At 42.6% G+C, this 20,766-nt stretch overlaps 1 protein-coding gene across 4 annotated transcripts in view; it reads right to left on the bottom strand.

Annotated features, from left to right (window-relative positions):
* Nckx30C overlaps nt 1-20,766 on the bottom strand; it is a 97,573-nt gene that overhangs the window by 20,825 nt on the left and 55,982 nt on the right. For 3 of the 4 annotated variants that reach the window (XM_065494534.1, XM_065494532.1, XM_065494536.1), the window contains 2 exons: nt 13,576-13,771; nt 3,199-3,461 (listed from right to left, as the gene is read on the bottom strand). In XM_065494534.1, the coding sequence (XP_065350606.1) occupies nt 3,199-3,461; nt 13,576-13,771 (459 nt within the window). The remainder of the gene's footprint in view (nt 1-3,198; nt 3,462-13,575; nt 13,772-20,766) is intronic. The other variant, XM_065494533.1, reaches the window with a different exon arrangement.

Raw genomic sequence — 20,766 nt, 5'->3', positions numbered from 1 at the left:
CAGTAAACAAATGCGCCAGGACAGTTTTTACGTCTTCGCTGCTTCGAATTAGATTCTCGTAATCACAATGAAGCGCACATCGAGCTATTCCTCGGTGAAACGGGGCCGAGTGGCGGGGACGGAAGGGGACGCGCACAAAGGGAATGAATGAGGCGCACTCACTTATCTCGGCGGCGGCAATAACACACACAGCACAAACCGATTATTAATCTATCTCATTACGGCGCGCTCGAGCGGGTCCGTTTCGCCGTCTCGGCGGGCGTTGCGGTGAAGCACCCACCGCGCGCGTCCCGGAAAAGCAAGTGGCATCAATAAATCAGCATCAAGAGACGACGACGACGACGCTGCTGTTGACGCAGAATTTGCATTTATAATGAGCATTTGTTTGGATCCAGGCGACAGGGGAAAGCACACGACGACCGCCCTCTTAAGGAGCAAAATCGATTCACGCGCACGTCAATTATAATAGAGCCACCGGAACCCGTTCAACCCGTTCAAAAAATGTTCATAAAAAGTTTATAAAAAATGTTTTTGAGCACAGTTATTAGAAAATTTTGTGTCGATGACATGAAATAATTATTTTACATGTCTAGCAGAAAAATCTTTTGGCTTCGTGCTCTTTTTTTGGTTAAATTGATGGCAAATTCTTAGAGCTCACACATTCTCTGTTCGCCGGATTTTTTGTTGTTTTCAGGGAAATATATTTTCCACGTTCATATTTCTTAAGAGAACGAGAAGCATAAAACAATCTCAACAGCAGCAGTTCAATAACTAGGACTAAAAGATAATGAAAATTTGTGCGGATATTCTGACCAATATAGCTGTGTTAAATTTACTGTTTGATATTACCTGACTTTTTTCATTGATATCAGACTCTAAAATCATTTGAATTGTTCGTTTCTTTGATCTTCCAGTAATCTCATTTGAATAATCCCACATATTAACTCCCTTACCAAAACCCTTCTTAATTATAAGGTTTAAAGACTTTTTGCACTTTTTGCCTTTTAAATTTTTATTATGATCGCTGTACATACACGCGGACCAAATTTTCTGCACGCATCGACGGGTAGGAAGGCGCGGATTCGCGTGCCGCTCGACGCTTTTCCCTTGACTCTCGACGGAAATCTAGGTGCGGCCGTGAATTAAAATAATAACACGCTCGGACCGCAACAACGGCCCAGCGCGCTGGCGATAAAGCGCAATTCGTACACGTGGAACTGCGATTAACGATGACGGCGGGATATAATTTGCGGCCGAGCCAGAGATTAGGGAAAGCAGGTGAAGCGGCTGTTTCACGGCTTTTCCTTGCACAGTTTTAGCGCGCACGTGTGCAGATTAAGGGCTGCACGCGTTCTTTCGAGCAAACTATTGATTTGCAGTACCAAATCGCTCTAGGTGCTCGAATATTTAGCCTTAACGTAATAATTTTCTGGAATTAGGCGATATTTTTTGCGCAGGAAAGAAAAACATTTCTTATCTGACATGAATTATTAAGAAACGGATTTCAAAAGAGGACAATTTTTTTAACGAATATATTGAAGCAATACATTTTTATTCATGGACGTGTGGAAAGAGTGGAACATTTTAGAAGTTTACAGAAGAGACCCAATGAGGGAGTATGGAGACTTCCTTGAATTAATAGAATTAATCAGTTTTTATTTTTTTTTTAAATCCTAGCAACTGAGGATCTGAGTGCAGGCATGATTCCAATCGTTTTCGCATTTCCTTTGCAAAATGTATGTAACGTGATTATTTTTGCAGCTTAAGTGCGAGATATTAGCGGGATACTTTTCAAAAAATTCACTTGTCTCGCTCATTCCGTATATTAAAATAAGGTACGTACAAGCTATATTTCTCTTTTAGCTTTCTTTTCATTTAATCTCTTCTGTCAATTTTGAACAAACAAATTTGAATAAAAAACCACATCGTATCCTACCATATATTTAGTTTAAGTTTACAGCCTCAAGGCATCATTGATAATTATTTGCTTTGAATAGAAAAAGCTAAAATTTTCAAAAGAAAAAAATAAGAAAACCCCCTTAAATGCTAATATTGTAACTTTCACGTAAAAACCAGTTTTCTTTAGACTTAACGTTACATTGTTGGAATAAAAAGAACTATAATTAGAAAACAACAATCCCATTTCCAAAAGAGGAATTCCCCGAATATCGAATTTGAAATCAAAACTCGGTGCTGTTCGGAGCACGCTCGAATTCTGTTCTCCGCGTGATCTGATCAGAGAAGAAAGAAGTATGTCTAAGTGCGTGCGTTGCGTGCACCGGGTGAGCCAGCGGGTCATGTCCCTGTCGGCGCCGCGCAAGCACGTCTGTCCCGCCGGCCAGTGCTCAGTGGCTAAAACCACCGACATGGGCCCCAAGGAGCCCGCTGACCGCAAGACCTCGGGCCCGGAAAATGCAAACCCGCGGGGACTGGCCGCAATTGCCCTCTCCTACTTGCAACGTGCTCGTTGAGTTCCTCCAACAAACCTTATTTGTTTGCATTAAAACTTGCTTACCCGTTGTTTCGCTCCAAATGGATTATTTTATTATCACGAGACCCGTCCCAAAGTTTAGATTCTCAAACGGTCGAAAACTTTTCTGGTGGCTGTTCAAATAATAAGCTTAATACACGCCGGTTTCTGCTCTCTAAATCGATTGCGTGTCCTCATTGAGTGAAAAGTGTGTGTGTGTGTAGCGGATAAAAACTCGAGTGGAAAAGTGGTGTGTGTATGTTTCAAGTTTGGTGTGAGATGGTCAAGTAAGTCACACAGAGTGGAAACAGACAGGACACCAGGTGTTTTGAGCACAACACTCTACCATAACAACAGCCTGGACCTTCCCCGCCGGGCAAACCAAGAGTGTGCCGATAGTAAATGTATCAAAAATGCCCGAAACTGCGCAGATGCAGTCGCAGGGTGGCAGGAAAGCGGAATTATTTACAGCCAAAGCACTCGAATGAAAGATAGAGATGGAAAAACAAGCTCCGGATCCGTGGCGGCGGGGAACGGGTCCGTTTTATCGACAAGTATACGGTATATATAGTCTAAAAAAGGAAACGCAAAGGTGGAATGTCGACTGGATAACAACAGCCGTTAATCAAAAGAGAAAGGAAAGCGAGAAAGAAAGTATAAGAAAGAAACGTTCGGCTGCACTGCTGTCTAGCGGAAGAAAGAGAGAGAAAGGCAAAGTTGGCACTCACCGGGTCGGCGCCCTCCTCCTGACCTATGACCCCGTTGGGCTGGTCGGCGGCGCCGGCCAGCTCGGTCTCCTGCTGGCCGCGACTCGAGCCGCCGCCGATGTCGGCCTGCGCCGTCGAGGTGCTGCCCCCGGCGCTGCCCCCCGCGTGGTTCGCCATGGAGGCGGCGCCGTTCTGCGGCTTGGTCGCGTCCAGCAGCACCTTGAGCGACGCGATCGCGTGCAGCTGCGTCGCCTTCTCGTCCACCTTTCCTGGAACAAAGAGGTCTACTGTACGGGTGAGTCGGCCCTGGCGTATTCAGCGGCGCGGTGTGGTGGAGCCGCATGCACCCACGCCCGCCGCTCTGCTCGCTTGCAAAACACATTGACTGCCAATATATCGCACTGCGGGCGCCGCGCCGACACTCATTTTCCATCTAGAGAGAGACGGCCAAGCAGACCTAGGCCGCCGCTGCCCATCCACGCGGCACACGCCGCATTCAACCACTTGGTTGCCAGTGCATTGTGCAACTCGGTTGCAGTGCACATTGCTCCACTCTCGACACCCGCTGCTACGCTCAAGATGAAACGACAATTGCAAGTGCTTCTTTTTCATCCGTCTCGGCAAAGTATTACAATGCTGTTCAGCAGAGTACAAAATGAGATTGCGAATGACATTTTCATAGAAAAAAATGCATTTGCAGCTAAATTCACAAGAGCTCTAGATAGATCATAGAGAATGATCGGCATAAAAATCTAACCGGTTTACTTCAGAAATTATTTTCTCTATTAGTAGTTTTTCATTAGTGAACAAATTGGTTCTCGATTAATTTAGTATTTTGTTATGAGCAAATAAAAAAGCATTGGTTTTTTCCTCATCAATCACAAAATGCTGACAATGAGACAAGAACGAAAAATTTCACCTTCTGTAAAACATAAAATAATTCAATTTGGGACAAAAAGATTGAAAAGGTTAATTGTCCATAATGTTATATTTATTAGCATCTTCAAAAATTAAAGGAAAGGAGAGATAGAAAAATTGTCCATACATGTTTATTTAAAATGTTAAAGGCCCTCTGAGGTGAATCTTTTTCCCCATTTCGTAACTAAAACCAGCTGTTTGTGATAGATTCGGTTTTCACTCAAGTGAAAACTCCTTGTTGGTACCAAATTATTGGCGATTACCGACAATTGAATCCCAACAAATGTTTTCGAACTTCAAAGTGCCGACAAATGTTCATCTCTGTACATAGGCCTTTAAATTCAGAATTACCACGATTTAGTCACAAACGTGAAATATTAATCATCATTAGCTAATTCTTGATTACGATATTACTCCATTAATGTCTGAGTACTCGCATACTTGCAAAGGCAATTATTTCGAGTGTCGAGCTTGGTTATTTGCGTGGTTATGCGTGTGCCGAGGGAAAAGCAGCGGCGCGACAGCTTCTAACAGACGAGTCAGTCATTTCCTGCAGAGCTTCTGTTCTATGGTTACACCAGGTGGGATGCAATGCAGAGAAGAAGTAGTAAAGTAGCAGGTGTTGCTTGCTTGGATGGTTAGATTAACTCTGGCTAAGAGAGAGTTAGAGACGTTCACGTAAAAAGCGAGTGGAAAGCCGACAAAAACACGGTTATTTCGCAATAGTTCCTGCCTAATTAAAACGGGGGATTATTTTTAACGAAGAGCTCATCAAAGCGGTCTGACGCGGTGGTGGCAACTATAAACAATGCATACGCACACACACACACACACACACACATACACAGTGTCGACAACAACGCAGAGCAATCACAAAAGCATTATCAGCCGCATGTACACGGCGAAATGAACCCGCGCACGCACACGGGACAAATAAAAGAGGCACAAACAATGGTTTGCTGACGTAATATTATAATCACGTTCCTATATATAATAAGCTATCGCAACAGCGGGGCGGGACACGTTTTCCTGCGAAAAATTGAAATGGGTGGCGGCTAAAATTAACAGAAAGCTCTGGCATGTTGTTCGCCGCGGGGGCACGTGGTGTTTGTCATTAAAGAACAAGGGCGTTAAAAGAAAAATAATGTGATCAGCGAAACATCCTTATTTTTCAGGTTTTTTGCACAACACAAAAAATCTGAAATGCACACAGATCTGGTAGGAGTCTAATGAAATTCATGACTTTTTTGTGATTTGACACTGACACCGAAGCACGAATCCTTTAATTTTAGCCAAAATCGGTTCGGTTGGTTGTAGAACAAAAATTATGTCACTCACGAACATGTTGTATGTTGTTAGAAAAAGGTCAAAGTCAAAACGATTTCATTGAGCGGCCCAGTGCGGCGAGAGATTACCATGATACTGATATTTTTTATAATTTTCTTGTTATTCTGTACGTCAATTCTTGCACGTACTTTATTTTAATTATTTGGAAATTTATGCACTGACTTTTGCAGGGTTAAATAAGTATGTAAAACGCAAAAATATCTTATAAACATTTTACAGGCTTTAGAAAAAGGTCCATTTTCACATTTTCTAACTCAGCTACTAGTGTTAGGTTTACAAAATCTGCATTCGGTTCAACTCATCTTGACGGCCCATGTTAGACCAAAGTGTTCTAGAGGTTAACATTTGATTTTATCATATTTTTGACGTCTATCTCCTTGCAATTTCGCTATATCGCGCAGGCAATCTCGGGAGCTATCGAGACTGCGGGATTTTTCCGTTCACGTTGGCCAATATAGCTGCAGTTGAGAGGCTTTGCCATCAAAAGTTCATTAAGTCTGATGTAGTTTCATCTGTGGCAAGTCGGTCGGAGTGACCTAATTCGAGTGAGAAAATATCCATCCATCGCGGGCAAAGTGCGCTTTTCGCGCGCGCGGCGCGACTCGTGCGCACATGTGAATGCACATCCATCGGAAGGCTTTTCTCCCACGAGAGCGGCGCCGACATCATGCCGCTTTTTACGAACACAGGAATTTGCATTCGCCATCATCCAGGGAAGCATTGTTCGCGACAAAGTGCGCGCCGCCGAAGCGAGAAACCGAAGACAACCAGTTCGCCAGTCGAGATCACTCGTTCAAATCACCCCCAAAGCGGCTTTATCTCACGTGAGATCGGCGCCGCGCTTCGAAAAAGATATTGCTTCGCGTCTCCGACTCTTTTTCGCCTCGTAACAGTAAAATGCGAGAGCGAAGTGGTGCCAATATCCAAATATCACGGAGAATAGAAAAGTGGCCTTAGTTTTTTTCAATGGGAGTTTTCACGAAAATTGCAATTTGAAAAAAAAATATTCTGTCCAAGGATTTATGTCATGTTCTCAATCTTAAAAGCACTTGAAATAAGTAAATTTACTGTAATAAATTATGGATTCAGAGTCTACCATTTTGCAACGCTTGAATGATTAGAAACTCCTCTTGCTTTTCATTTTTAAGCTAATTTAAAACAGGTAAAATGCTAGTGATTGCGTATAGTCGAATTTAAAAATTAAATATAGAAAAGGCTATTTTATACTTTTTTGATCAAGGCAAGGCCGACTCTTAGGTCATAAAAATTCATTCAAGTTTGAAACCAAACTTGGCTTAATTTGACCTGAACGTGGAAGTCATGCGATACATTTTGATAAGCAGCTAATGAAAAGACTTGGCATATGAAAAGTTAAAAACGCCATTTCGTTTCAAGTCAACATGGCATAAAATTGCTTTCGCACTTTAATCAGTGAAAAATTCGACCTTGTCAAGCTAGCCAAAAGTCCGGTTGACAGCAAAAATAGAACGATATCGTGCTGCCGCATTTTTTTTGAATATATAGTCAGCATTGTGCGTAATTTAGCAAAACAATCAAGTTGAAACGTCCGCTCGTGCTGGCACTTAATCTCGGTGGGTAATAACGCCTGCATTTTTGTCTCTCTGTTCTTCTCGTTTCGCAAACTTTTTAATCAGGGCTCGCTTACCAAGTTGTAAATCACGATGAGCAGTCAGAAAATAAAAGAGGAAGAGAGAGAGAGAGAGAGAGAGAGAGAGAGAGAGAGAGAGAGAGAGAGAGAGAGAGAGAGAGAGAGAGGAGCGCGGGCGAAACTAAACAACATTCATCGAGCGAGCGAACGAGCCAGCGAACTTGGCTCAAGTCGGGCGCTGCGCGGAAAGCAATAGCAGAGTACAAAAGTACTGATCCCCGAGCTGACACGATTTTATATGACTCTACAGCAAAAGTTTTGCCTCTTAGCGGATTTTCTGCTCGCGATATTTCTTTCGTTCGCTCCAAACTGGAAAGAGCACTCGATGCGCGTGCGACTTTTCTGTTGTGTTTGTTGCGAATTCGGCAAATGGACTCTAAAAAGTTGCGTGCCGAATAATATGAAAATTGCACGGTGGATTTTGGCCGCGTTTCACGCCGTCGCCTGATAATACACTTGTAGAGGAAATAATTTGATTTTGAAGCTGCAAACAAGGCGGCCGCTCGACGGAAAATTGAATCTGGCGCCGAGCTATATCGACGTCGGCAGCGCAAACTTGGCAAAGGTGAAAGGAAAAAAATTGTCGAACGGCTACTTTGACGTCAAAGCTGATAAAAAGCGAACGGCGGTCGCGGTTTATCTATTCCGGGCATTTTGACTGCTAGAATTATTACTAGACTTGGGACGGAAATTTATTCGACCGGAAATTTATTCTAAGCTCTTGAAATGTCAAGGGAAATTAAACGGACTTGTCCTTGTTTGTGATATATGTCGGATTTTCTCATCTCGGCCAGGTTTCAGCAACTTTTAAATGTCAACCAATAATCCGATCGTCCATATATGTAAACAACAAAAAAGTTAAACATGAAATACAAGCTGTGGAATAAAATCACGTTTCCTTTGCTTGTGTTTGATTAAAGGAGGGCAAAACTGTTTCATTATTGAATAAACATCTAGACAAAAGACAAGTTGGAACTTGCTCTGTGATCTCTGGGAACGAATGTTTTTGTCTGAGAAGAAAATTAATTCCTAGATTGCAAAAATGTCGAATTATCGAAAAAGTGAGAAAAATTGGCAAGTCCGGATGGTATCACCGGGAAGTTTGAATCTATATTCGCGACACATGGACCACGCACGAAAATTGCGCCGCGCGGCCAGATCGATCTGAGAACTTTTCCCGGGCCGGATAATCTCTCGGCTGACACGGAGGCTTTGTTTTATTTTGCGAGGGACGCGTGTCCGGGTCGAACTGCGAGTGTGATAGTGTCAGAGGGATGAAATGCCTAGTTGGCCCTCTTGTTCTTCCTCGTCGGAGCGGACTCGGATGCATGCACAAGCCGCCCGCGCACCGAATATGCGTCATAAAACCAAATTGGGACCGGCATCGATCCGGCCGTGCGGCTGCTGCTGCCGGCGGGAAAAAGGCGAAAAAAGGAAGAAAGAGAAAACCGGCCCGTTGTTTTAATGGACGCCAAAACACCGACAACAACAGAAAGGCCGATAAATAGAGAGGAAATTCGGGCCGCGGCAAAAAGGGGCCACGTACACGCACACACAGAAGCGCACACACCGCAAAAACAAGCAAAATGCAAAGCCAAAAAGCGGGGGCCCTGACTGAAATACTAAACACAGAGTGGGTGGGAGGAAGCGCCAACATTTATAACACGCTCAAATTTATAACAGAAAACACTGCCAGATGCAGCCCGAGCGCGCGACTCGGCGCGGCTATCTACACACTCATGTAGGCGCGGCTTTAATTTTCCGGGCACGTCCGCTAGCATTTCAGGCAGATATGTGAATTTTTTCGCAGTCGCCCGCATGCGAAATAATCTTGGTCGTCCGCAGACGTGACGATTTTCCTGATATGTGCGCGCGGCGGCGGCGGCTTGCCAATGAAAGACATTGAATGCCGAAGAAACAATGCTAGGGGCAGTGGCGGATCAAATTTCTATCTATCTAAATGTACTTGATGGATGCTGTGACAAGAGACAGTGACGATGAGACTTTCAGTGAGGAAAAATGCGAGTGCAGTGCTTTTCTCGACGGATAGAGTGCGAATTGTACACTTTGTAATTCGACTAACTAATAACATCTGAGGGAATAGTGGCGCTGCTGTCAGGCATTTAATTTCGCTCGACAATAGTGGCTTTGTCGGCGGCCTGCCGAATTGGCAACATTCGAAAACAAAGCAAAGTTGGCCGAGTCGGTTTCTTCTCGAGCGCTGAATTGCCACCAAACAAAGCCACGTGTCTGACAATAGCGAAAGAGTAGCGCGCGTGTATGTGTGTATATTTGTGTGTGCGAGTCTCGGTAAAGTGGTTGCTCCAGGGCTGACTGAGTGCGGGATGGTATGAATGTTTGTGTGTCGTTGACGACGGATTCGAGTCCAACTAGCCAAACGGGCTTTTCGGTCGCCGCTAGCTCGATAATGTATAAAAATTCATTTTTCTCAAATAAACCGGCGGTGGAAACAAGACGAGATTTGAGGAGAAAAGGAGAGCGAGGCCCGAAATACGTGCCGGGAATATTTACATTTTTGAGAGCGAGTTCAGCGTTTGCGTCATAGCACAGCGATTGAGTGCGATAAGGGCACGAGTGAGAGTGAGAGAGTGCAGGAGCCCAATTTTCGATATCCATTACCTCGGGGATGGCGTGGCTGATGCGTTGAATCACATTAAAAGGTGTGCTCGTGCTTTTAACTACAGTGCTCTGTACATTGATGTGGGACGCGCTGAAAGAGACCGCGCTGATTTATGAGGCTAAAAAGCGCTCCAATTTTCTGCTTTTGTTGTCAGCCTCCATTGTTTGAATTCGAAAATCGAAGGATTTATGTGGCCAACGTGGATTGGAATTTTTTTGAATAGTTTTTCAAAAAGAGAGGAGCGGTGAAAATTATCCATTCTTTTTAAATGAAGTTCCGAATATGTTCGGATTCTACGTTTTGATTAGTAGCTTGATGAATCAAGTTTTCAATCAAACGAATTTAACGATTTACGACACGAAAACTGAACAAAGATCTAGAAATAGATATAAAAATTTAAACTGTTCAATTCTATTGAGTTTTGGTTTATTCAAAATATTTTATCGAGATGAATCAACCAAAGAGTAATTATTAATATTCTAGAAAATCTAAAATTTTCCCTGAAAGATTTTTTCTGGGCTTTGTAGCTTTTATAACACTTCCAATATGGACTTCAATTCGTCTCGTCAAATGGAGTCTACTTATGACAATATTAAGTCTAAGCTCCGCAGCGTGCTGAACCATCAAATTAAAATTACTCGCGTGGTAATCTCATTTCGGATCGTTCAAACGTGCACGAATTCTTTGTTTTCGATATTAACTAACGTTTCTTATGTATAAAAATAAAATGGAATTTATAGTTGGTTTATTCCAGAAAGAAACGATTTCCCCACAAACCTAACGTGACATAAAGTTAAATCAATATTGCTTCAAACGAAAATAAAGATTAGCAAGTTCATGAAATTTAGCTTCCATTAAAATTCATTATTAAAATTAGACACCATTTATACAGAAGCAGATAGTGTAAGCAATGGTAATGGCAATAAAGAGCAATAAAATTGTTATTCAACTTTTAGTCTGCTGGAAGAATTCCAGTATATTTAATTCAAGATCCCGTATTTTTGTGCCTCATTAAAATCCAACATTGAACTTTTGCTCATAATTCTTTGCAACTCTCCTTTTCCACGTTGGCAGAAAAATTCAATTTCTCTTTTGCGTCAGTGGCGGATTGTTTCGCAAAGGAAGCTTTGTTAAAGCCCGGTGAAAGGAGCGTCTGGAGTGACTTATTTCCCCGGCGCGCGTTTTGTTTCGCTGTATAAATAGCAAGGGGAAGGAATTGTTTGGCCGAATTAAAAGGAGCAGCAGGCCTATATTGAATTACAAGAGTGCGTGTGATTATTTGCCAGAGCAATAAATGTGCGGTGGCCTATTGATCGCTTTACCCAGGGGTTCCCGACGAGAGAGAGAGTGAGAGAGGCTGTGAGAAATCGCCCTTCTCACTCTTGCCGCGCGCGGAACGCAATTTTTTGCGCCCGCCTCTCGTCTGGCCTATATTCCGACGGGCAGAGGAGAACGAGAGGGAACGCGGATAATATGGATAATCAGTCAACAAAGATTCGAGAGATAGACTCAGGACGTAGCAATAACCGCTTTCGAAAAACTTTGCCAACCGGCATAATGGCCGATTTTGTGTTTGAGCGATAAAAAGTGGGGCACAGACGATGATTAATTGTTCTCGGATCCCTTTTCCCCTCTTTTTCTGCTGCAGCAGCCAGGAACGGCTCAACAAATTGTGCAAGTATTGAAAGACGACCGATTTATTTATTCCTTTGGCCATTTGCGATCGTGATGACCCGCTTTCTTGCCAGCAGCAGCAAAGGAAAATTATAATAGCTGTTTGAGCCGGTTGAGTGGCGCGGCCGATGAGAGTGCAATTTATTGTCATGCTGGGAGGCACGCGAGCCGATAATTAACACAATTCATTGGTCACGGGCCGCCGGCACTGCACCAGCCCGGCATGCAACGCTCGCAAGATTCGTTCGCTTCGTGAAAGGCAGCGCGGTCAAATCGACGTTTTATTAGACTTGGGGATAAGAGCCGAAACTTTTTCATTGCATGCGCAATTTGCATAATAACCCCTTGCCCCTTTCAACATCTAGGAAAATTAGCGCCACTTTTATTTCCCTCTCTCATCGGTTGCGTTTCGGAAAACTTTCTGCTGCGGTAGTAAAAATTTACAGCCGATTAAAGAATTCTCCAGCGACAAAAGCTTGTAAGGAGAATATTTTTCAGCACATCAACATTTTACTTTTTTATTTACTGTCTTTGTCGAAATATTACGTAATAGACTCTTCTAGAACCAACCAACCATCCATATAATATTTTTAATTAAATTTATCCCAGCGTGACTGTTGTTGTCTGATTTTGATTCTTCACATCGCGATGTGACTTGTGAAGGGCACTATTTTTACCGAAATAAACCATGATTTTCATAAGGATTGATCACATTGTGAGAAAAATATATCGGGGTAAATTTAAGCTTTGATTAAATATTTCACCTCAGTTTTTCGTGTATCATAAATCCACTTTAATTCTCTCGGGCAAAAGAAATGCACTCCTGTGTGCCAGCACGCGCTCAAAAGGAGCGAGATTGACTGGAGCCGCTGAAGTCTCGACATTAAAGTGCTCAGCGGAGCAAATTGGAGCAATGTGTGTGCGTACGGATGCAATGTTTGGTGTCAGTGTATGTGAGTCGCTCTATCGACGCAAGGCGGATGAAATCCTAGAAGATCTTAAGAGCAAGTTGATGAGCTGTGTGGGCTGACGGCGAGAGAGATAATGCAGCATTATCCCTCCGCCTTCCGAACTCAGGGCGCGCGCCACCACGCCTCTCCGAATTGAATTTGAAAAATTAAAATAGACTCTCCCGGCTGGCGCGAGTGCGACACCGGTTGCCTGGCCTCGCTCGGCTGCAGGCGCTCCGACCGAGACGTGACTGCTGCGGCCGAGAGCTGGGCCAGACGTGTGTGTGAGAAGAAAAGCTCGCTATTTCCTAGGATGTTTGTTCCGGTTGCGCGGATGGGCCTTCCCCCTCTCAGTCAGTTGCCGCCGCTAATTTTCCTCTCCATGTCCTCCAGGGTGCCATCCTAATGTCCCAAAGAAAATGTCCATATTCCGTATTTTTCCTTACGTAAAGTGTCCCAAATTCCCTAATTTTGTTGCAATTTCACAGAATAATTTTAATTTACCGAATATACAAATTTAAAAATTCCATTCCCTCAGAATTTTATTCTTGAAAATAAACTAGTATAGTTAATATTTGTTTGACTTTTATTTGATGGATGATTAAGGCAGATATTTTCTGGCCAGTTTAAAAGGCCAATTATTTTAAGCAAAGTGTTAAAACTGAATTTTACTGTCACTTTTCTTTTCTGAAAAAAGCTAATCGATACAACTTCAGATTTCCAAACCCTTAAGGGAATGAAATGTGAGAAAATAGTCAAATTTGCAAATCAGACTTTTTTCCGCGCAAAATTAACCCTTTTAGGATTGAAAATATTGGTGATAGTGCAAAATTTATTGTGACCACGTCTTGACGATGATAGGTAATTTATTCCTCAAAAATATTGAGTTATTATTTTTCTATTCGTATGATTGTAAAAAATTGGCAACGTTTTTTACCTACAGAGCTTGGACATAATTTTTAGGACATATTTTGGCACCACGAGTCCGGCAACCGTAACAAAGGACGCTCACACACATTCACACAAGAAATCTAGATCACTGCTTTGGTGGTTTTCCGATCGGTACTGATTGATAAAGCCTGCTTTGATCTCAGCATCCTCCAAGTGGCCTGGTGGCTAACGGGGACGGGCCGCACGCCGCCCCCGGGGCTGCCGGCCCGTGGGGGGCGGCGGGGCGTGAGACGGGGGAGCTAACCTACCGTCATGCAGCGGGTCGATGGTGTGGATCATGAGCTGGAGCAGGCCGTGCCGGAACTTAGTGCCCGAGTGCAAGATGGGTGCCCCAACGTGATGGTGGGTGGTGTGTTGGTGAGTGGTCATGTTCCCACTCGGCGCACCTCCGCTCAACGAGCCGCCCCCGACGCTCGTTTGACTCGACGTGGCGGCATTCGCGTGCTGAAACAAATAGCAGACACACAATCAATCCAAACTGTCTGATAAAATGGGTTGGAATGTTTTGATGCTTTTTTGGCGACAAAAAAGATTGATTTGGTTAAACATGTTCAAGGCATTTTTTATGTTAAACATATCACAGAAAATCAAAGTCATTTCCAACAGTTGCGCTTTTATGACGTATTTAGCTACAAAAGATCGAAATCAGTTTTATTGAGGTGAATCCGAAACTGTTTTGCTTGCTCAGTTATAAGAATTAATGCCCCTCCCGAACTTGTAGTGTCTTTTTTTCTTTTTTTCTTTACTGTGCTTCCCTCAAACCGACTTAATAATTAGTATATAAATAATAACCGATCCTTACATCCTTCATTTTTACTAACAAAAACTTGGTAGACTGTCGAACAGAATCAACCGGATAAAAAAGGAAAATGAATTATGATTTTTTTATAGAAATTAGAAAAAATTAGCATTGCCTGCTGCACCTCTAAATAGTAAACAGACCAGCCAAACTCAGTCTTGATGGAACCAAATATCGATAACTTAAGACAAGAAATCATTTGCATTTTCCTAGCCCTATATCGGCCAAAAACTAACCAATAAGTTGAACGTAGCAATCGAAACTGTAAAAAATGGTTCTTTAAAGGTGACATGAAAAGCCAAATAATCACTGGTGTGATTACCACCAATTTAATTAAAAAACTGAATGTGAAAAAATTAGCAGATCGTGGTTTTTGTCAAAATTGTGCAAGCATTTTAATGACACCTGAAAATGCCAAAAAATGATTGAATTTGAAATTAAATCGATTCCCCTTATTTAAAACTAACCAACGAAGAGCAAAATTCATCTGAAATCAACTGAAAATTGTAATTTCGGCAGAAAAATGAATATTGCAATTATTATTTTGACCATTTACATGCGTTTTTAGGTTTCTAGAGAAGGCTAGACGTGGTTTTAAAGAGTGTGCATTGGCAATTTTTTAGCTATAGATGGCTCAAACATGCGTGACACGAGATAAATTGATGTTTGAAAGTTCATGGAATGAATATTCCGAATTTTCAATAGTCTTAAATCCCCAAACCCCACCGATAAGTAGTTTGCTATGTTTTTACATAGTCTCGTCAAAGTAATTACAAGAAGAACTTCTAAGCATTGTAAAATATTCAACCGAGAGCAGAGATATATACAAATTATAAAAAAGCGCAAAGGCAGCGAGCAGCCCCGTTAATAAAACGTCCGTCATTCAACTCGGCCGAGGCACTCTGTCGGAATAATCCTTTAGTCGGCCTGTGCAGGCATCCAGCACGCAAACAGGTAAAGGGGTTAAAGCCGATATCCGCAGCCGGCAATACGTGCCGATGACCGAGTCGCGGGAGCCCTTAGAGTCGTGTCTCTTCTTCTTTCTTATCCGGGACGGCGAGATTTAACACGTTCCCTCGTTACTAGCGCTGCTCGAACTGAAAGTTATCGCCGTCCCGCTCGAGCGGATAATAAATTATAAATCGTGAGCCAGCAGCAGCAGCAGCAGCCAGCAGCAGCCCAAGAGTGAGCGAGCGAGCGGTGCAGCAAGGGGCGTTTGCCCGTGTGATTCGCATTACGTCAGGCAGGAAAAATTATTATGCATTCTTCGCAGCCCCGGCCGGCGTCGGCCCGCGTCAAAAGATGCGCGAGACGTGCTGCCAAGGGCCGGCCTAAATTATTTATGAAGAGGAAACAGCCGCTCCGCCAAAAAGGGTTCCACGAAACAAACTCGATGGTTCAAGGACCTTTTTAAATATTTGTCTAGCGAGTCGTGTTGGTTGGTTCGTTCGACATGCAGCTGGTGGTGAAAATGAGCCCGTAATGGCGCCGCGGCCGGTCTCGGCAATCAATCGATTCGCTACAGAGCGTGTTTGTTGCCGACAACAAATCATAAAAAGCGGCTGCGGCAGAAATTACCAGCAGCTGCAAGAACAATGGCTTTTAGCGGCGGTGGCGGCGGCGGCGTTACTTCATCGGTCCAGTAAAAGCAGCAGCCGTGAGCCGGGGGAAGCAATTGAGATGCCTGCTTTCCTTGCCCGTGCCGCTTTTTTCAAGGACTTCCCGAGCTTGCTTTCTAATGGCCCTGCTGCTGCTGCTTCTTTTCGCCCAGCTAAGAAGCGGGTGTGGCGCCGAGCCGAGTGGCGAATTTGTGACCTGTTAGAGCCGGTTTGGCGCAAATGCAGCTGCCGGGGCGCAGTGGAGCTGCAGTGCCCAGACCCCCTCCTTTTGTTTGCGGCCTTGACCGGCCGCCCGCCCGAGCGGCCATGGCATGCGCTATTAATTTTTGTGCACTAAAACTGCACAAGCGCTCAGCCACTTTTCGCCGGGACCGAGCGGAAGGTTGGCCCAAAGTGTTCCCCCAGGGTTGCTTTCAAAGAAGTTCGTTCACCAAGTGCTACAAGAGGATTTTTTAACTTGGTGCTGTAACAACGGGCACTTCAACAAAATAACTGGCGTTTCACCAAGCCAGACCGGCTAAAGTTGATTCGCTTTGATTTACAACCCTCCTGAGAGCCACTCATTCGAATGAAAGAACAGGGTTTGAGATCCGACTTCTCTGTGTGAATTGGTGAGCTTTATAATTATAACCCTTGATATTATGACTAAACCATTTTGCAATGGTAGATTTTAAATTAAATAAAACAGCTATAATGTTTGAAAGGATTGTGAATACAGACTGATCGATTAAGAAACTTTTTTTTAATTTTTCATCTAAAACTTAATAAAACAGTCCTCCTCGCATTAGGGATTTAAGTAAATTGAAAATTTTTAGCTCTGCAAAATTGTGAATGGCTAGCTCTACTGATTGCAAAAATTTCATCCCCATAATTAACAATTTTAAACTACATTTTTTTTGCTCTGAGGAGTTTCTTTTTTAATGATGCAATTTGACAAAACATTAGCAATGAAACACATGACCTAACTTTTAGCTGATTTTTTGCTCCATGGAAAAACACTAAATTGAAAGCTACTATTTAAAAAAAGACTGAAAGAGTGTATGACATAAAAAGAGCATCTTCTTTATTTTTACATTTTGGTTAAATAAAACCGAGAATATTTTGAGATAGTCAAAATTTCAACGAAAAATAGAAGTGCTTTTTCAGTAATCCTGAAATTCAATGTTTTTTTTATAAATTAAGTCACTTCCCGATGAAAACAACTTTCAGAGGTTTCCACTGCTACTGTTTGCTGTGTGAAATTAATCAGAGTCATGTATAGAACTTCTATAACGCTCACCGTCAGTCAGTGTCTCTAAAATAACACATTGTCCAAACACGATACATCTGGCAAGCTAATGCAAAGCGATGCAGCCACGGCGAAGGGATGAGTGACGACAAGTTTGTGTCAACTTGAATGCAACTAGATTAATTTCCCAGAGCTATACCACGCGACGGCACACCATCTTCGTTCCGATTCATCTCGCAGGACAGCCTCTCGTGCAATTACCAGGGATGAATTAGGGCACCGCGAGTGCGAAAAGAGAAGATTGCCAACGTGGTGTGAAGGCAATGCATGAAAGAGACGGAATAAATTGCTTTGAAAGGTATCGGGAGAGTAGCATTACACGCGACGCAATCAACTCGCAACGTGTGGCGCGGTTCAAAGAGCAGGCGGTGCATTTTATGCATCGCATAACCGCCAGTGAGTGTCTCTCGCTCGCTTGCTTTGCCGGCGTGCTATCGGCCGCGGCATTGATTTAATTAGAATGCACTGCAGTGCCGCGGGTGTCTTGTTCGTCCGCCCACCCACCCGCTTTGCAAACGAGGCTCCGCCGCGCTCGCTCGCGAACAATTTGCCACGTGCACGCCCGACGAGCCGCTCGCAGCAATTGCTGACGATTGCACAAGCCGAGCACCTGTCTTCTGCACGTAATAATTCGCTAATTAAACAATGCATCGCAGCTCAATAGAATTCCGCCACCGTTTTAATTCGTATTGTGTGCCTGCATCACAGGAAATTCACATGAAACGCGTTCCTCTAGTCCTCGCCTCTCGTGCATTATCAGAGAGAACATCATGCAGTTCATAGAGCTTTTTTGCTGCCTTTAAACAGTTGCTTGCATTTATTTGCATTTCCAGGTATGGTGTTTATTTTTGCTCCTACTCTTCATTGCATGGTTGTTCCAGACATTGTGTCACGTCTCTTATTTCATTGTTGAAGTGAAAGGAGGATAAAATGGAGCATACGCTAGAAAAGACACTGTGACAAGTAGTGTCATAACGATAATGTCTCGCTCTCCGCTTGCTGCAATGACAGTGAGATTACACGCGATTTTAAACATCCTTTTCCAGTTTGGAATGTATGTCATCAACTGCACAAACTGGATAGCAACTGGTTAGAAAGATATGAAAACCTTCCAAGTAAGTTGGTTTAGTTTAGTTTTCTTTCTCTTGAGCCAACAATTACAGGGATGGATCATTAAATTATAAACAATTTTCAAACCTAAATTAGATGCTAAGTTACTATATATTAAGTATTATTTGGACAATTTTAACCACAAAAATTATCTTACATCTTCGTTTTTCTGTTTTTTGGGTATTGTTTAAAAATAGGTCCCAAGATTTACGTTGTTTTTAGAAATAGGAGCTTGTATAAACTGATCTAAAATATTTTAGACACTTTTAAAACTAGAAAATTGAGGAAATGTTTCAGAAGAAAATTTCAAAGTGGCCAGTCAATAGATAAAAAAATGATACATAAAATCCTTGTGAATGTGTTAGTTTGCATAATTCAAGCGAACAAAAATTTATAGATAAAACTAGACGCAAATTTGGTGACAAGAAATAACGTTTTGTTACAGCTGGAAACCAAAATAAAAAGAAGATTAGCAGTTACGTGTTTTTTAAGAATGATTTGGTACAAGGATGAAGTTTACAAGGGACTAAAAATTTTAATTTAAGAGAAGTAGTTGAGTTAGCCGTGTTGCATATTTATTTAGGAAATAAAGGAAATCCTTCCCGAATGTCCTAAGGGTTCTGATCCGGAAATTTAAACCAGGATAATTTCGTCAAATTTGAATGTTTTTTGTCCAGTAAAAGTCTTAATTTGACTTTAATTAATTTAGCTTACTCTCAATGATTTGAATAAAAATTTATGATTGTAACTAAATAATATTAGTTTATTCTTGCAAAGTCAATAGAAATAGTACATAAAATTAAAAAATGCAAGCAATGGCAAGTAGTGTTACGGCTAGAAAAATGATAAATTACATTGGATAATCTCTCGCCAAACTGAGCCAGAATAATATCATCAAAGTTACACAAGTCAAGTTATATCACTTTCAGTATGATAGTGTTTTATCGCCTAATACAATTTTAACGAGTTTTGAGAAATCACTCACATCGTGTCAGTAAGAGCAAGCAAAAAGCAGTGCTTCCGTTCCAAAGAAACCAAGTTGGCAAGATCTAATTCTCGTCATTCTCATCAATCAAGGACGGTATGTATCTGATATCCTGCTCGTTCAAGTCGAGCAAGAAGGAAACCATTCGAGACGGCAGTAATTACTCGGTCGCCAGGGCAAATTGAGCGCTGAAATGGAGAGGAATGGCTCACGAGTGGGATCGGGAAAGTAAAGCATGTGGGTCGGGGGAAAAGCACGTCTGCTAATGGGGCGCGGTGCGGTTGCCTGATCGGACGGACGAGCGGACGGACGGACGGACGGCCGATAAATTGAGCAATTCTTGCCTGCCAGTCGCGCGCGGGCGGCTGATTGAAACAAATGGCGCACGCCGCCCCAATTGCAGGTGAAAAATGTGCAAATGTGCCGGCGACACCGAGCGCAGGTGGAATATTCTGGGCTTTGATGAAATTTGCTGAAAAGCCGAGGAATGCAGAAAAAGAAGGAAAGAGTGCGTGACGGCAGGCCCGTTTTAATAATGTAAAGAAAGGAGGGAAGAAAGAACACGGCTGGCGGGGTATTAACTCGCTTGTCAGCAGACGCGAATTATTATACCTTTTATTAAATTTTGCCGTTTTCCTCTCGTTGTTAAAGAATTCTGCGGAAGAAACAACTGCGAGGGTTACTCTTTCGCACATCAGTACCGAACATTATTTGCGAAAAAAATCCAGCATTAGTGTAATAGGGGGTGCTGGGCTGAATGTTAATTGTTCCTATCAGTTCCTAGAGCTTACACAAATTTGTCTTAATTAATTTTGATTTCTTTTGTTTTCTGAAACAACACACTTGTCTTCAATTTTTCCCGAATTTCAAGATTTACTTCCTGGAGCGTAATTCGAGGCAAAAGGTAAAAATATAAAGACGGTTGCAAAAAACTAAAATATGAAATAGGAAACCATTGAAATGATTAAAATAAAAATACCCTACGGGGTTCTGCATCCTTGAACAATGGTTTTATTTTGTTATTTCGCAGTTTAAATTACGCCGATTTTATTCCAGTTAATTTTTCCCTTTTCTTGCACAAGCAATGAGAGAAATTTCCCTGCAACACTCTTTACATTCAGCTCAAGCCAAGATCAATGGCAAATAATTAAAAATAATAAATTGTGGAAAAATTGAGTGCCAAGAAATTTATGGAAACTCACAGATTTTTTTGCAACTCATTTGAGGTATTTGATAGAAAAATATATAAATTACGTACAACGTTTAATGAGCCGTCAGAGGCCTTCAACGGAGATAAATTACAGCAGGATCGATCGTCCCGCATTGTTGTAGTTTCCAGGGGACGGTTTAATTGCTTCCTGTGCAAACGAGAGCAATCCCAGTCATGAGCCAAATCCCTCTTTCGCAATTATTGCGACGAGATAATATGCATGTGCTCCGTTTCTCCAGTTAGCTCTTCGGCACGTGTTTCGCATGCCCGAGCACTTGGCTGTGGCGTCAGCATGGTTTAATTTACGATGCACCGACCAGCTGCATTCAAATTAGGGCGAACTTCTTCGAGGTTTTGCCAGAGTGCAAAAAATATGCGTGACCCAATTCGCTGAGAGGAAACTGTGAAAGACGGGCCAATTTGGTGGA

The sequence above is a fragment of the Cloeon dipterum genome, chromosome X, assembly GCF_949628265.1.
Source record: "Cloeon dipterum chromosome X, ieCloDipt1.1, whole genome shotgun sequence".
NCBI lineage: Eukaryota > Metazoa > Arthropoda > Insecta > Ephemeroptera > Baetidae > Cloeon > Cloeon dipterum.
The sequence above is the reverse complement of the archived record's forward strand: the minus strand, read 5'-3'. Positions and strand labels throughout refer to the sequence as shown.